We start from the raw sequence: 17,970 nt of genomic DNA, 5'->3' as shown, positions 1-17,970 counted from the left end.
TGAAGCAATGTGGGTTTGCAAGGGGTACCTTGATATGATCGTGGAGCAATGCAGGTTTGTAAGGGGTGGTTGGATATAAGGGTGGATTGTGACAAGGAGTGGAGCAATACAGGTTTGAAACGGATGGCTGGCTATAAGGGGTGGATTGGATGAAGATTGAAGCAATGTGGGTTTGCAAGGGGTACCTTGTATGATCGTGGAGCAATGCAGGTTTGTGGGGTGGGTGGTTGGATATAAGGGTGGATTGTGACAAGGAGTGGAGCAATACAGGTTTTGAACGGATGGTTGGCTATAGGGGGATGTGATGAAGAATGAAGCAATGTGGGTTTGCAAGGGGTTACCTTGATATGAGTGGAGCAATGCAGGTTTGTAGGGGTGGTTGGATATACGGGTGGATTGTGACAAGGAGTGGAGCAATACAGGTTTGAAACAGATGGTGGCTATAAGGTGGATGTGTGATGAAGAATGAAGCAATGCTTGGGTTTGCAAGGGGTACCTTAATATGCGTGGAGCAATGCAGGTGTTTGTAAGGGGGGTTGGATATAGGGGGAGTGTGGGAAGTGAAAGGAGGGAGCAATACAGGTTTGAAACGGATGGTTGGCTATAAGGGTGGATGTGATGAAGAATGAAGCAATGTGGGTTTGCAAGGGGTACCTTGATATGATCGTGGAGCAATGCAGGTTTGTAAGGGGTGGTTGGATATAAGGGTGGATTGTGACAAGGAGTGGAGCAATACAGGTTTGAAACGGATGGTTGGCTATAAGGGTGGATGTGATGAAGAATGAAGCAATGTGGGTTTGCAAGGGGTACCTTGATATGATCGTGGAGCAATGCAGGTTTGTAAGGGGTGGTTGGATATAAGGGTGGATTGTGACAAGGAGTGGAGCAATACAGGTTTGAAACGGATGGTTGGCTATAAGGGTGGATGTGATGAAGAATGAAGCAATGTGGGTTTGCAAGGGGTACCTTGATATGATCGTGGAGCAAGCAGGGTTTGTAAGGGGTGGTTGGATATAAGGGTGGATTGTGACAAGGAGTGGAGCAATACAGGTTTGAAACGGATGGTTGGCTATAAGGGTGGATGTGATGAAGAATGAAGAATTGTGGGTTGCAAGGGGGGGTACCTTGATATGATCGTGGAGCAATGCAGGTTTGTAAGGGGTGGTTGGATATAAGGGTGGATTGTGACAAGGAGTGGAGCAATACAGGTTTGAAACGGATGGTTGGATATAAGGGTGGATGTGTTGAAGGATGGAGCAATGTGGGTTTGCAAGGGGTACCTTGATATGATCGTGGAGCAATGCAGGTTTGTAAGGGGTGGCTGGATATAAGGGTGGATTGTGACAAGGAGTGGAGAGGATGGTTTGGCTATAAGGGTGGATATGTTGAAGGATGGAGCAATATGGGTTTGCAAGGGGTATCTTGATATGATGGTGGAGCAATGCAGGTTTGTAAGGGGTGGATTGTGACAAGGAGTGGAGCAATATAGGTGTGGAAAGGATGGTTGGCTGTAAGGGTGGATGTGTTGAAGGATGGAGCAATGCAGGTTTGTAAAGGGTGGCTGGTGGTGATGAGTGAGAGCAATGCAGGTTTGTAAGGGATGGATGGCAATGAAGGGTAGAGCAATACTGGTTTGTAAGGGGTAGCTGGATGGGGGTGCATGTGAAGGAAAAAATACAGATTTTGTTGGGTAAATTCGTATATGAGGGTGGATGGTGATGGAACAGGAATTTGTAGGGTGTCACTGTATATGAGGGTGGATGGCGGTGGGGAAAAATCCAAATTTGTTGAACAGTAGAATGGGGAGAGGATAAGTTGATTATAATCTCCCAAGTATATTACAGGTATGCATTTCACAGACCCCTTACCTCAACTCCTCTGTGAAAGGATAACAAAAGAGGGAAGACACAACCCCAATCCCATGTGTATGTGTGTGAAGGCGCATGGCCTCGTCAGTAGGGAGTTGTAATTATGATTGCAAGATCGTGGGTTCGATTCCCAGGCTGGGCAACACATTGTGTTCTTGAGCAAAACACTCCATTTCTCATCAGGAGGAATGTTGGCCCGCCTGACTAGCTAGTGGGGGCAGGGTGTCGTTCAAAGGCTAAAACAAAGCAAAAGTGCATTGTGGCTTTAAAAGAAATATAGAAAAAAAAGTCCAGTGAAATTGCCGTGAGGAGGGGAATATCCAACGTTTTGGATTCAATCCTTCACCAGGGGGCAGAGAAAAAAGTCAAATAGAGTTTCCATCCCCTCAGCTTGAAAACCTGACTGCAACTCTGCTGTTATTTCAACTCATAAAGAAAATAGAAGAAAGAGATGATGGAGGGCAGAATTGGTCGGTTGAGCAACCAAACAAATAACAAAATACCTATTTCTTTACTACCCACAAGGGGCTAAACACAGAGAGGACAAACAAGGACAGACAAACGGATTAAGTCGATTATAATGACCCCAGTGCGTAACTGGTACTTAATTTATCAACCCCGAAAGGATAAAAGGCAAAGTCGACCTCGGCGGAATTTGAACTCAGAACGTAATGGCAGACGAAATACCGCTAAGCATTTCACCTGGCGTACTAACGATTCTGCCAGGTCGTCGCCAAATAACAAAATACCTTATTCAGTTACGTCCTTGTGTTGTTCAAATCTCAATCTGATCTTCATTCAGTTTTTTGTCCCTTTCATATCCCGAGTTAGGTTCCTGCCAGGGTGGACTTTGCCGTCCATCTTCTTTGGGTCAGTAAAAGTACCCCCAGTCGATTACTGGAGGAAGCTCAAGCCCTAATGGGCAGGGGAAAAAAAAAACCTCAGCACCTAGCCTGGCCACTGTCCTACGAAACCGATAAGGAAAGGGAAACAAAATAAAATACCACAAGGTATCTTGTTTTAAACTCTTCCAATTCAACCATCCACTGTCAATGCTAAGGAGTGGCTGTGTGGTAAGTAGCTTGCTAACCAGCCACATGGTTCCGGGTTCAGTCCCACTGCGTGGCACCTTGGGCAAGTGTCTTCTGCTATAGGCCTGGGCCGACCAGTGCCTTGTGAGTGGATTTGGTAGACGGAAACTGAAAGAAAGCCGTCGTATATATGTATATATATATGTGTGTGTGCGTGTATGTTTGTGTGTCTGTGTTTGTCCCCCTAGCATTGCTTGACAACCGATGCTGGTGTGTTTACGTCCCCGTTACTTAGCGGTTCGGGAAAAGAGACCGAGAGAATAAGTACTGGGCTTATAAAAGAATAAGTCCCAGGGTCGATTTGCTCGATTAAAGGCGGTGCTCCAGCATGGCCGCAGTCAAATGACTGAAACAAGTAAAAGAGTAATAATAATAATAATAATGATTTCAAATTTTGGCACAGGGCCAGCAAATTTGGGGGAGGGGATAAGTCGATTACATCGACCCCAGTACATAACTGGTACTTATTTTATTGACCCTGAAAGGATGAAAGGCAAAGCCAACCTCAACAGAATTTGAACTCAGATACACGAAATACTGCTAAGCATTTTGCCCAGTGTGCTAACGATTCTGCCAGCTTACCATCTGAATAATAATAATTTCCTAATATAATAATGATTGTAGTATTTTTATATATTTGTGTATATATATATGTATATATATTTGTTCAAGATCACAGAGTAGGAGTAGGACGGAGTAGGAGTAAGAGTAGTATAAGTGAAGGGAGAGGAGAGAGAAAATAGTAATTCAGTGAAGGAGAAGTAGTGAGAGTAATAGCTGTGACTGAGATGGAGTGAGAGAAAGTAATAGCAACGGAGAAAGGAAGGGGTGATAAAAAAAAATATCAGCATTTCAACTCTGTGTGAGTATATGTGTATGTATGTAAAAGGAAGGTATGTGAATGTGTGTGTGTGTAATGGAAATGCGATGGTGAATGTTCAATGCTGAAAAGAAAAATCAAACAGCATTTCAACTCCGAGTTTATGTGTGTACATGTACAAGGGAAGTATGTGAATGCTTGTATCTAGAATTATTATGTACCTTATCTATATATGAAATACTACGATCAGCCGTCATTTTTGACGACACAGGGTCAGCTAGTGATAATGATAATAATAATAATGGTTTCAGATTTTGCAAACAAGGGGCAGACACTTTGCAGGAGGGGACAAATCAATTACATTGATGCAACAAAATACCACATAAAGGACAATTTAGTCCAGCTTTCAGGGAGTGGAGAGGAGCGGATTAGTTTAAGCTGACATAAAAGAGAAAATGTGAAGTTGTGGTTTCAACAAGGCCTCCAGTGAAGTGAATTCTTTAAGATAATTCTCTTCCCAGGTAGAGCCTGCACCTGCCGTTGCCGTTAAAACATGGCCTATACTTTTTGAGCAATTTCCAATTGATTTGATATAACACAACCATGTACGCCTGATTAACTGTAACGATGGTTTCTTTCGTTTTTTGTTTTATCAGATGTTTTCATTTGCACCCCCAGTGCAAAAGAGCCCAGGCCGTATGCTTCTAACCGGCCAGAAGATGTGAAGTTTCTAACAAGGATGATGTTGGTGGTGATGGTGATGATGATGATGGTGAAGCAGTAAAGTGGGGGAGAGAAGAAGGGGAGGACGAATATGGTTATCTGCAGTAAGACGATGACATTCTCATATCAAGAGGTGAAAGAGGAAGGTCCCAGATGCCACCCAGTGGCTAAGGAAGCCCAGGGACGACCATTTGTCCAGTGTGTGCCGCATGTCGTAGCCCTGAAAATAGAAAAGGGTTTGGAGAAGTGAGCGAGGTTTTTTACTGGATTAACTTACAGACACATTTAATCAGACATACATACATGTATACACGTGAAACATAAAACACAAATATGTATGTGTGTCTAGGTATTTTTTTTCTTTTCCTTGTTTCAGTCATTTTGACTGCGGCCATGCTGGAGCACCGCCTTTAATCGAGCAACTCGACCCCGGGACTTATTCTTTGTAAGCCCAGTACTTATACTATCGGTCTCTTTTGCCGAACCACTAAGTGACAGGGACATAAACACACCAGCATCGGTTGTCAAGCAATGCTAGGGGGACAAACATACATATATATATATATATATATATATATATATATACATATATACGATAGGCTTCTTTCAGTTTCTGTCTATCAAGTCCACTCACAAGGCTTTGGTCGGCGCGAGGCTATAATAGAAGACACTTGCCCAGGATGCCATGCAGTGGGACTGAACCCGGAACCATGTGGTTGGTAAGCAAGCTACTTACCACACAGCCACTCCTGCTGTATGTATGTGTCTGTGCTTGTCCCCCTAGCATTGCTTGACAACCGATGCTGGCGTGTTTACGTCCCCGTCACTTAGCGGTTCGGCAAAGGAGACCGATAGAATAAGTACTGGGCTTACAAAGAATAAGTCCCGGGGTCGAGTTGCTCGACTAAAGGCGGTGCTCCAGCATGGCCGCAGTCAAATGACTGAAACAAGTAAAAGAGAGTATATATATATATAACCCTAATTAAACATTTAAATGATGAGGGAGATAAATTGAATATTAATTTAATTAATATCAATTTAAAGCCAGTAGCCTAGCATACAAGAATCTGAAGAATCAGATAAAATTCTAATACATGTGTATATTTTAAGGGCTAGACGAAACCGGTCTGCGATTAATTCTTGATTTTTATATAATTTTCATCTGTCTTGCCCGCCTATTGTTCTGGTGTCCGCTGAATTTTCTCTAGAGAACATTCTTTCTTTCTTTCTTTGTAGTGTGATCGTAGGTGATCTATTTCTAGCATATGGCTGTCCACATAGTGGTTCTTAGCCCTTAAAATATAACCCTAATTATATATATATATATATATATATATATAATATATATATATATATATATAATATATATATATATATATATAAAGAACTTTTTGTAAAAGTTCCTACCGATAATGGTTCTATTTCCATACTAAACTACTTGGTAATCTTTATATATAAAAGAGAGGTTGTGTGTCTGTCTCCTATGATTTATATTCCTAACTACTCCCACATTTTGCGGTGCAGTTTAACCAAAATCGGGTATCTTATAGTCGTGATTCATATCGAGCCCTTCTGGGTATTTACGCTCGTCTACGATGAGTCTACGATTTAAAAAAAAAATTTACCATAATTTTTTTTCCATTTTAATGTATTTTTTCGCTATTATATAAGGGAAGTAACTCTCTAAAAATGTCTACGATGAGTCAACGATTTAAAAAAAAATTTACCATAATTTTTTTTCCATTTTAATGCATTTTTTCGCTACTATATAAGGGAAGTAACTCTCTAAAAATGTCTACGATGAGTCAACGATTTAAAAAAAAATTTACCATAATTTTGTTTCCATTTTAAATGCATTTTTTGGCTATAACTCTCTAAAAATGCTTATATAGTTATTTCCCTTACAAACCCAAGCAACGCCGGGCGATACTGCTAGTAATTATTAATTTTTGAAATTAATAATTATTGACCCTTATATTATTAATATATATATATATATATATGGAAATTAAAAGTCATGGCCAGTCATAGAGTGACTATTGGTTTTGCACCTATAAAGCGTTTAGCAGCATAGACAGCCAAGTCACCTATACAGGTAAGTGCTTTATAGGTGTGAACCCAATGGTCACTCTCTGACCAATCATAACTTTTAATTTCTCAAAAACTGCATTACTGTTCTAATGTATTAGAGTATACTTCTTTTTAGATATATGAATTACTGGAGACATATAGAAAATACAGTATGGTACAAAAGAAAATGATAAGGAGTTTATAAAGTTATAAAGGATGAGAGAAATATAGTATGATAAAATTTATTTAACTATAAGAAAATTCAAATATATGGACAAATTGTTTCGTAACTTAAAGCATGTAAAGATAATTTGTATTATTATATTTAACTAGCTGTATCACCCGGCGTTGCTTGGGTTTGTAAGGGAAATAACTATAAGCATTTTTAGAGAGTTACTTCCCTTATATAACCCGAGCAAAAATCATTAAAAATGCGGAAAAATTATGGTAAATTTTTTTTTTTTTAAATTGTAGACTCATTGTAGACGCGCGCTAATACCCAGAAGGGCTCGATATGAATGACGACTATAAGATACCCACTTTTGGTTAAACTGCACCGCAAAATGTGGGAGTAATTAGGAATCTAAATCGGAGGAGACAGACTCTCACACACACACACAACTTGAATTTTATATATAAAGATAATCAATAAATTACTCACCTGTCTGCATTTATGCAAAAAGTCATTTAAAACAATACAGAAATTAAGAGTTCACCTGAGGATGTAGCTTCATTTCTGCATTGTTTTAAAGGATTATTTGTATTAACACAGACAGGTAAGTAATTTATTTATTATTAAATATAATAAAATAAATTATCTTTACATGCTTAAGTTACGAAACAATTTGTCTTGATATTTGAATTTTCTTATAGCTAAATTAATTTTTATCATACTATTTCTCTTGTCATTTATAACTTACACACATATATAATATAATATAATATAATAATATATATATATATATATATATATATAGGCATAGGAGTGGCTGTGTGGTAAGTAGCTTGTTTACCAACCACATGGTTCCGGGTTCAGTCCCACAGTGTGGCACCTTAGGCAAGTGTCTTCTACTATAGCCTCGGGCCGACCAAAGCCTTGTGAGTCGATTTGGTAGACAGAAACAGAAAGAAGCCCGTCGTATATATGTATATATATATATATGTGTGTGTGTGTGTGTGTGTGTATATATGTTTGTCCCCCAACATCACTTGACAACCGATGCTGGTGTGTTTACGTCACCGTCACTTAGCGTTTCGGCAAAAGAGACCGATAGAATAAGTACTAGGCTTACAAAGAATAAGTCCCGGGGTCGATTTGCTCGACTAAAGGCGGTGCTCCAGCATGGCCACAGTCAAATGACTGAAACAAGTAAAAGAGAGTAAAGAGTAATATATATGAGAGAGAGAGAGAGACTAGCTGAATACTTACCTTCTCTTCTTGAGAGCTGCTGTCAAACATAAGACCAAGGTAGGCCAGGTGAAAGATTGATAAGAGACCAAACGCCAGATTGGTTATCAGGACATATGGATTGTTCTGGAAAAAGAGAGAAATTCACATGAAGGACCAGTCACAAACACCCTTCTCAACTAACATTTGAGACCTTACACTAAAATTATGAATCAATGAGCAAAACGCCCCCCCCCCCCGTCCAATGGATGGTACTGAGTTGTCAAACATTTAAACCAAATTTTCTCAAAACAACTTGCCCGTCCGTCCCATTTGAGAAACACTGATTTAACCTAAATTTGAGACACCAGCAAAAGAAGAAATAAAGATAGACTTCTTTTCTATTCCAAAGAAAAATGATTTCCCACGGCTTTATTGATCGCATTCTCACCTGGAATTGACTTTTGTAATTTTTTAAAGACTTATACATGCCCTGATACCGTCGGTATCTACATATCAAATTTGAGCACAATCGGATGGAGGATGCCCGAGATCCTAGAAGACACACACACAGACAGAATGGATTTTATATAATAGAAGAGCAAAATGCCCCCCTGTCCAATGGACGGTGCTGAGTTGTCAAACATTTAAACCAAATTTTCTCAAAACAACTTGTCCGTCCGTCCCATAGGCCTCCCCTTTGAGAAACACTGATTTAACCTAAATTTGAGACACCAGCAAAAGAAGAAATAAAGATAGAATTTTTTTCTATTCCCCCCAAAAATTATTTCCCGTGGCTTTATTGATCGCGTTCTCGCCTGGAATCGATTTTCGTAATTTTTTCAAGAATTATACATGCCCTGATACCGTCGGTATCTACATATCAAATTTGAGCACAATCGGATGGAGGATGCCCGAGATCCTAGAAGACACACACACAGACAGAATGGATTTTATATAAGAGATAATAATCTCTAATATGAAGACACTGGATTAACAGAATTGGTAGGGCACCCAAACAAAATATTTCATGGTTCCAGGTTCAGTTCCACGGCATGGCATTTTCAGCAAGCGTCTTCGACCATGGCTTCAGGCAGACCAAAGCTTTTTGAGTGGATTTGGTAGATGGAAACAGAAAGAAGCTCATCACATCTAGCCATCTATCTCTCTCTCTATCAAAGGAGTTCAGGTTGCTCCTAAGGGCCTCAGACAGTGTCCATGTCTCATACTGGACTGTGGCCATACTGGGGCATAGCATTGAAGGGTTTAGCCTTCAATATATATATATATATATATATATCTACATACATACATATTACTGCAGAAAAATAACCAAGTAGTAATTTTTAATTTTTAATTTATATTTCAAACAAACACCGCAGACAGTTTTTCGAAATCAGTGACAGAAGTTACTAGAAAAACTCTTATATATTTGCATACAGGCTTTCTCTTTCATCGTGATCCGGTGATTACCGCCCGTTGATAAGAGGCAATAACCTCGAAACCGCGGTCCGGTGCGTATCACTTAGGCTTACGAGAAAGGGATGGCCTCCCTTTGCAAATACCATAAGGGCACAGATAGTGTGCCTAGAGCCAGCTGGAGACGATGGTCTCCTGAGGCTAAAAAGCTACAGTAACACCAACCTTTGTGGTTAGCCATATTGAGATGGGGGGGCTATTATACTTTACCATTTTACAGTTTTACTTCAAATTTTTTATAAAAAATCTATCATTCAATATATTATACAATATTCATAGTTTATATCTCTGAAGAGCAGAAGAGTTTTATCGTTTTTCGTTTTTCTTGTTTCAGCTCAGAGCTGCGGCCATGCTGATGCACCGCCGTTTTGTGCTACACTGTTATTACTAAGAGCCTCCTCTAATATGTGGCATTTGGTGAAGAATGGAGTTTGATATTGCTACTCTCATTTGCACCTCTTGCCGTGAGGTAGGTTCATCTGGGACTCTCGACAGGAAGATGTCCAGCTTTGATTTAAAAACCGCTACATCTACTTTGTGCAAGTTCCTCAGACTCTTTGGGAGAATATTAAAAAGCTGTGGGCCCTTGAAACCCAGGCTGTTGCAGAAGCGGGTCCTGAAGCGTGATGGCATTGCAGGGATCTTTGGCACTATAGACTAGTTGTCTATAAATGCTTATCAATATAGGACTTCATTATAGGGACAACTCTTCTGCGAAACAATCGTAAGATGCTTAAATAATTAATTCAAAACTTTTAAGATATCAAATTTATTTATACATTATACTTACATTTATACATATTTACATATATTTTTATATTTATTTATATATATCTATATATATATATATAAAAGTGAGGTCGTGTGGTGTCTGTCTCCTACGATTTAGATTCGTAACTACTCCCACATTTTGCGGTGCAGTTTAACCAAAACCGGGTATCTTATAGTTGTGATTCATATCGAGCCCTTCTGGGTATTAGCATGAGTCTACGATGAGTCTACGATTTAAAAAAAAATTTACCATAATTTTTCTGCATTTTTAATGCATTTTTGCTTGGTTTATATAAGGGAAGTAACTCTCTAAAAATGTATTATTAAATCTCAGAACGTAAAAAGCTACAGTAATCCCCACCCCTTGTGGTTAGCCATATTGAGATGGCTATTATACTTTACATCTCTAAAAATGCTTATATAGTTATTTCCCTTACAAACCCGAGCAACGCCGGGCGATACTGCTAGTATATATATATATATATATATATATATAAGTATTTTTACACGGATATATCTTTATGATGAGTTTGGATATTAATCTCCTTATATTAATAATAATAATAATAATATATTATTAAAAAATATATATATCATTTGTAAAAAACGTAAACCCGAAAGAAGAAACATATTCTAAGATGTAGAGCAGTATCATACATATATATGTGTGTGTGTGTGTGTGTCTTTGGTTGTCAAGCAATGGTGGGTTGTAAGCACAATAGTGTTGATGACCACGTAACTTAGCGGTTCGGCAAAAGAGACTGATAAAATAAGTACCAGACTTTAAAAATACTGGGGTAAATTTGTTCAACTAAACACAAGGCGGTGCTCCAGCACGGCCGCGGTCCAGTGGCTGAAACAAGTAACAGTTAAAAAGGAAACAGTTAAAAAGGAAACCAATGACTGTGTCCCTACTAAGGAACTCCTTTGTAAAAACGAAAACCACTGGGAGGAACCAGAGTAGAACTAGCAAAACCCTTTCTACCAGTTCACCAGAATCCCCGATAGATACTCACCCATTTAGCAGAATGGCTGCAGTTGTCTTTACATTTTTTGGCCAAGATACAGGCATCATATATTTTAGCCAGCTTCTGTCTGAAAACTGTAAAGAGACATAAAAGAGAGAGAGAGGGGGGTAAAGATATATTTATGTATGTTGTTTGTTCCTTCTCGAGGAAGGCTCATAAGGGCCGGTTTCCCGGTTTCTTGGCATATAGGTTCCCCACCTAGTCAAGACGCTGGTCTGTCGCAGGTGAGATGCAAGAGGAAAGAGTGAGAGAAAGTTGTGGCGAAAGAGTCAGCAGAAGTTCGTCATTACCTTCTGCTGGAGTCGCGTGGAGCTTAGGTGTTTCGCTCATAAACACACACGTCGCCCGGTCTGAGATTCGAACCAGCGATCCCTCGACCGCATGTCCACTGTTGTTTGTTTGTTCCTTCTCGAGCCATGCCTGGCTCATAAGGGCCGGTTTCCCGGTTCCCTTGGCGTATAGGTTCCCCACCTGTTCAGGACGCTGGTCCATCGCAGGTGAGCAGAAAGATGCAGGAGGAAAGAGTGAGAGAAAGATGTGGCAAAAGAATCAGCAGAAGTTCGTCATTACCTTCTGCTGGAGCCGCGTGGAGCTTAGGTGTTTCGCTCATAAACACACACATCGCCTGGTCTGAGATTCGAACCCGCGATCTCTCGACTGCGAGTCCGCTGCTCTAACCACTAGGCCATGTGCCTCTACGCATGTATGTTGTATGTATGTACGCATGTACATATATAGGTCTGTATATATGTACGTATAAGGTGGCAAGCTGGCAGAGACGTTAGCACGTCGGGCAAAATGCTTAGCGGTATTTCGTCTGCCGTTACATTCTGAGTTCAAATTCTGCTGAGGTCAACTTTGCCTTTCATCCTTTCGGGGTCGATAAATTAAGTACCAGTTACGCACTGGGGTCGATATAATCGACTTAATCCGTTTATCTGTCCTTGTTTGTCCCCTCTGGGTTTAGCCCCTTGTGGGTAGTAAAGAAATAGGTATATATGTACATATAGATGTAAGTACGTATGAATGTACATGTGTATGCTCCCATTAGTTTTGTCAAAGCTGTGGGAATGCTGCTCTCCTGGGAGAAAAATACTCTGGCATAAAACTTGCTGTCAAAACAATACTAGTCATCGTGCAATGCCTGTTGATTGAACTTACTATGGCAACCGAGAGAGGGGCAAAAGTGTTGAACAAGCTTTTGTAATTTAAATCCAATGACCCTGTGCAGGTGGCACGTAAAAAACACCATTTGAGCATGGCTGTTGCCAGTACCGCTTGACTGGCCCTCGTGCCAGTGGCATGTAAAAGCACCCACTACACTCTTGGAGAGGTTGGCATTAGGAAGGGCATCCAACTGTAGAAACTTTGCCAGATCAGATTGGAGCCTAGTGCAGCCATCTGGTTCGTTAGACTGCAGTCAAATCATCCAACCCATGCTAGCATGGAAAGCGGATGTTAAACAACGATGATGATGATGATAACAATTACAGTGAGAGTGACTGTGCTTTACCAGTAAGCTACCAAGTGTAAACCATTCATTTTATTATCTTATGTGTGTGACGATGATGATTATGATGATGATATATATATAAAAATTAGAAAAAACCCACCTTTTATCAATTCAAAATGAACAATTAAATTACACCATCTAGAAAATTACATATAATAGAAATATTAAAATTAAAATAACAATAAAATATCAATGATTAAGTAAATTGCAAAAAAACAAATAAATTAAATGTATATAATTGGTAGAATATACGTTTTTATTATTTTTTTTGAAATTTACTTAATCATTGATATTTTATTGTTATTTTAATTTTAATATTTCTATTATATGTAATTTTCTAGATGGTGTAATTTAATTGTTCATTTTGAATTGATAAAAGGTGGGTTTTTTTCTAATTTTATATATATATATTATATTGTGTGAAATTTGATTTAGTATTTCTAAATTGAATTTTTTTTTCCCTGTAAGTATGGATTTATATTCCCATAAATAATAATTATTATATATATATTATTATTATTATATATATATAATATAATAGGCGCAGGAGTGGCTGTGTGGTAAGTAGCTTGCTTACCAACCACATTCACAGTTTTTTTTTTTTGTTTTATTGTTTTGTAAAAGCAGAAGGTGGGTTTGCCAGGTTGAAGCGAAGTGCTCGTACTTACCATGTTCTATATATGAGTAGAAGGCCAGAGATAGTAGCACAGCAGCTAGCTGAAAGTTCAGTCCCTGCAACAAATGAAAGTAGTGCAGATGAGTTGATATGGAGGTGGGGGTGATTCAGAGGAGGAGCAAGAGAAGGAAAGAAAGAGTCAGAAGAAGAACAGACCAGAAGTTGTGTGTATATATATATATATATATATATATATATATATATATATATATATCTAAAGGGCCAAAAAACCACTATGTGGACAGATCATAGGTGATCTACTTCTAGCATATGGCTGTCCACATAGTGGTTTTTATCCCTTTAAATATACACATGTATTAGAATTTTCTCTGATTTTTCAGATTTTTGTATGCTAGGCTACTGATTTTAAATTGATATTAATTAAATTCATATTGAATTTATCTCCCTCATTACTTAAATGTGTGTATATATATATATATATATATATATATATAACACGGTTATAGAACGAGCATACAGATGTAAGCATTGGCAGAAACATACATTTAGTGCATATAAGTAGTCTCTATCATTATATATAGTTTAGACTTTAATTTCCTTTATATTTAACATTCACTATTAATATCCCTACTCTTTCTGTTAGCTACTTATGACGTTATATCATATAACGTTTTTTTAAACAATATTAATAGCGTTCTGTCTATCGCTATACAAACCCATCATTTTTTGCTAAAATGTCGTATTGACGAGTTTCGTTTTTTTCACTTTCCTGAAGAGAAGATTGCATTGTTTATACCATTTATTCTTTTGAATAGTATCAGTGGAATATTCGAAACATGTGTCGAAAGTAAAAATATTTGATTTACACCTGCATTAAACTCCATTTATTTACTCATATATTATTCAAAATATTCCACGTAAACACTAAGTTTCTACCTTTATAAACAAGGAGTTACAACATTTTTACTTGTGAGATTTTTGCTACCCTGGTAACTATTTATTTATATTTTCCGTGTTAATTGTTAACAAGGTAAAAATACACTCATCTATTTATATATATATATATATATTTATATATATGGCAAATGAAAGACGGAAGATGGAATACAGAAGAATTTATAATTAGTAACAACAATTGTTTCGATACATCCAGCACCGATTTCTCGTGGGTGGGACACTCACTGCCAGATACTCCTGAACCAATTGTTGAGTGTCCCACCCATGAGGGATCAGTGCTAGATGTATCGAAACAATTGTCATTATCAATAATAAATTCTCCTGTATTCCATCTTTCATTGCTGTATGTATATATATATATATATATATATATATATATATATATAGTTAAGTTAAGTTAATTTTTTGGCTCAAAAAGCAAAAAGCAAGGCCATGTAGGGGGACATGGAGTTATGTACAGGGAGGGTGTTCATGCAAAGAGTTCAGGCCATTTCTGGTCAAGAGAGACTTTGAACCGAGCGGTCATTGGCATCTTCACTATCTCGTCCGGCAGCTTGTTCCACGGATCCGCAACCCGGACGGAGAAAGCCCCTCTCCTTCGATTGAGATGAAATCGTCGCAGATAGAGCTTTTTAGCTCTGACAGGACCCAATGGATGGTGTGCTTAAAAACTCTTCCCCCATGACCCTTCTGACAGGACCCAATGGATGCTGTGCTTAAAAACTCTTCCCCCATGACCCTTCTGACAGGACCCAATGGATGCTGTGCTTAAAAACTCTTCCCCCATGACCCTTCTGACAGGACCCAATGGATGCTGTGCTTAAAAACTCTTCCCCCATGACCCTTCTGACAGGACCCAATGGATGCTGTGCTTAAAAACTCTTCCCCCATGACCCTTCTGACAGGACCCAATGGATGCTGTGCTTAAAAACTCTTCCCCCATGACCCTTCTGACAGGACCCAATGGATGGTGTGCTTAAAAACTCTTCCCCCATGACCCTTCTGACAGGACCCAATGGATGCTGTGCTTAAAAACTCTTCCCCCATGACCCTTCTGACAGGACCCAATGGATGGTGTGCTTAAAAACTCTTCCCCCATGACCCTTCTGACAGGACCCAATGGATGCTGTGCTTAAAAACTCTTCCCCCATGACCCTTCTGACAGGACCCAATGGATGGTGTGCTTAAAAACTCTTCCCCCATGACCCTTCTGACAGGACCCAATGGATGCTGTGCTTAAAAACTCTTCCCCCATGACCCTTCTGACAGGACCCAATGGATGGTGTGCTTAAAAACTCTTCCCCCATGACCCTTCTGACAGGACCCAATGGATGCTGTGCTTAAAAACTCTTCCCCCATGACCCTTCTGACAGGACCCAATGGATGGTGTGCTTAAAAACTCTTCCCCCATGACCCTTCTGACAGGACCCAATGGATGCTGTGCTTAAAAACTCTTCCTCCAAGACCCTTCTCAGATTAAAAAGACAAAGATGTGATGAGACATTTTCATGCAAGATAAAAAAAAAGCAAGTCCAGAGACTACGGAAAAACTTGCTATCAACTTACGTGCAATAGTGAGCTTGCAGCATATGTGAGCAGCACGGCAACAAAGTTACCAAGAGGACGAGCAATTTTGAAGACATCTGAAAAAGAAAAGATTAAACATAAATACAGGATGTGTGTATGGATGGCTAAGACGATTGCTTTGAAACTATGCAGTCTGGGGGTTCAGTCCCACTGCACAGCACCTTGGACAAGTGACTTCTTATTTCTTTACTGCCCACAAGGGGCTACACACAGAGGGGACAAACAAGGACAGATAAACGGATTAAGTCGATTATATGGACCCCCCCAGTGCGTAACTGGTACTTATTTAACTGACCCCGAAAGGATGAAAGGCAAAGTCGACCTCAGTGGAATTTGAACTCAGAACGTAGCGGCAGACGAAATACCTATTTCTTTACTGCCCACAAGGGGCTACACACAGAGGGGACAAACAAGGACAGACAAACGGATTAAGCTGATTTTATCGACCCCAGTGCGTAACTGGTATTTATTTAATTGACCCTGAAAGGATGAAAGGCAAAGTCAACCTCGGCGGAATTTGAACTCAGAACATAAAGACAGACTAAATACCACTAAGCATTTCGCTCGGCGTGATGACGATTCTGTCAGCTCGACGCCTTTTGTTATAGCACCAGACCAACCAATGCTTTGAGAATAAATTTTGGAGACTGTGTGGAAGCCTGGTGTGTGTGTGACTGAACTGCATCCAGTAGTGGGGCCCGGATTCAGGAGTTTCAGGGTTAAGAGGAGCATGGAACCGCTTCTTGGGATCCCAGCAAACTTTGATATTTATGCAACTTTGATATTTTTTTTTATTTAAAGGATTTTATATCTCATGGCTTTTATTGTCAATAGTTTATGCATGCACTTAGAAATTTTGAGTTAAAAATTTCCAGTCGTACGGATGTTACAACATAAAACATGGTCATTAGGGTCCAACCGGACCCCATTCAGCTTTCTGAGAAATTATTTTTTTTCTGTTCTCTTTCCAGATATTCTGATGAACTATAAGTCAGTTTTCTTTGTATTTGTTCCGGTACGAAACGATACACTAAATAATTTTGTTTTATTTTATATTTAGTGCTATATGTCACCTTACTGGCACTTATGCCTGTGCTTGTAGGGTGCCAAAAACACCATCCGAGTGTGATCGTTGCCAGAGCAGCCAACTGGCTTCTGTACCCGTGGCACGTTAAAAGGGCACCATTTGAGCATGATCGTTACCAACGTCGTTTCACTGGCACGTGTAAAAAGATTCGAGCAAAGTCATTGCCAGTACCACCTGACTGGCCCCTGTGCCGGTGGCATGTAAAAAGCACCCACTACACTCTCGGAGTGGCATTAAGAAGGGCATCCAGCTGTAGAAAATCTGCCAGATCAAGACTAAAGCCAGGTGCGTGGCGCCTTGGACAAGAGTCTTCTACTATAGCCTCAGGCCGACCAAAGCCTTGTGAGTGGATTTCGTAGACGGAAACTGAAAGAAGCCCATCGTATATATATATATATATATATAATAATGTATATATATATATATATATTATATATATATATATATAATATAATATAATAAAAAGGGAGAAATATAATTAATTTAATAAAATTAATAAATTTCACCTAGTAGTTTAATCGGTATGGAAGAGACCATATTTGGTAAGGATTATATTAATTATAATAAAGGGTTAATTGCAACAAGTTGCTCAAAACCACATACCGAAAATATTAGAAATGGCAGCCAAACTGGAGACTTTTTTACTAGTAGGAGAAATGGTGGCCTATTTGGCTGCCATTTCTAATATTTTCGGTATGTGGTTTTGAGCAACTTGTTGCAATTAACCCTTTATTATTATATATATATATATATGTATATGTATGTATATGTTTGTTTGTCTGTGTTTGTACCCCCAACATCGCTTGACAACTGATGCTGGCGTGTTTACATCCCCGGCAAAAAAGATCGATAAAATAAGTACTGGGCTTCCAAAGAATAAGTCCTGAGGTCGATTTGCTCAACTAAAGGTGGTGCTCCAGCATGGCTGCAGTTAAATGACTGAAACAAGTAA

The 17,970-nt window shown here is 39.1% G+C and overlaps 2 protein-coding genes across 3 annotated transcripts in view; both read right to left on the bottom strand.

Moving 5' to 3' along the window:
- Nucleotides 1-497: 497 nt before the first annotated feature.
- Nucleotides 498-1,869, bottom strand: LOC118768409. Its single transcript, XM_036514797.1, has 2 exons — nt 1,530-1,869; nt 498-1,216 (listed from the first exon to the last, which is right to left on the bottom strand). Exons 1-2 carry the CDS (start codon nt 1,660-1,662, stop codon nt 498-500), a joined length of 852 nt encoding a protein of 283 aa, XP_036370690.1. The 5' UTR covers nt 1,663-1,869.
- Nucleotides 1,870-4,426: 2,557 nt separating this feature from the next.
- LOC115226104 (protein-serine O-palmitoleoyltransferase porcupine-like) overlaps nt 4,427-17,970 on the bottom strand; it is a 74,422-nt gene continuing 60,878 nt past the window's right edge. For both annotated transcript variants that reach the window (XM_029797088.2, XM_036515027.1), the window contains exons 10-14: nt 15,911-15,987; nt 13,419-13,482; nt 11,226-11,311; nt 8,002-8,106; nt 4,427-4,722 (exon numbers count right to left, since the gene is read on the bottom strand). In XM_029797088.2, coding sequence (XP_029652948.1) covers nt 4,624-4,722; nt 8,002-8,106; nt 11,226-11,311; nt 13,419-13,482; nt 15,911-15,987 — 431 coding nt within the window. In that variant the 3' untranslated portion in view covers nt 4,427-4,623. The remainder of the gene's footprint in view (nt 4,723-8,001; nt 8,107-11,225; nt 11,312-13,418; nt 13,483-15,910; nt 15,988-17,970) is intronic.

This window comes from Octopus sinensis, linkage group LG29 (genome assembly GCF_006345805.1).
Source record: "Octopus sinensis linkage group LG29, ASM634580v1, whole genome shotgun sequence".
Lineage (NCBI taxonomy): Eukaryota > Metazoa > Mollusca > Cephalopoda > Octopoda > Octopodidae > Octopus > Octopus sinensis.
The sequence above is the reverse complement of the archived record's forward strand: the minus strand, read 5'-3'. Positions and strand labels throughout refer to the sequence as shown.

What these genes read in the sequence shown, in the direction of transcription:
- LOC118768409 (XM_036514797.1), bottom strand. Translation starts at nt 1,662, where the DNA reads ATGCACCCCCATCCAGCTACCCCTTACAAACCAGTATTGCTCTACCCT. An exon ending in AACCTGCATTGCTCCATCCT is followed by an intron (nt 1,217 to 1,529) that starts TCAACACATCCA and finishes TCCAACCATCCG; the next exon opens with TTTCAAACCTGTATTGCTCC.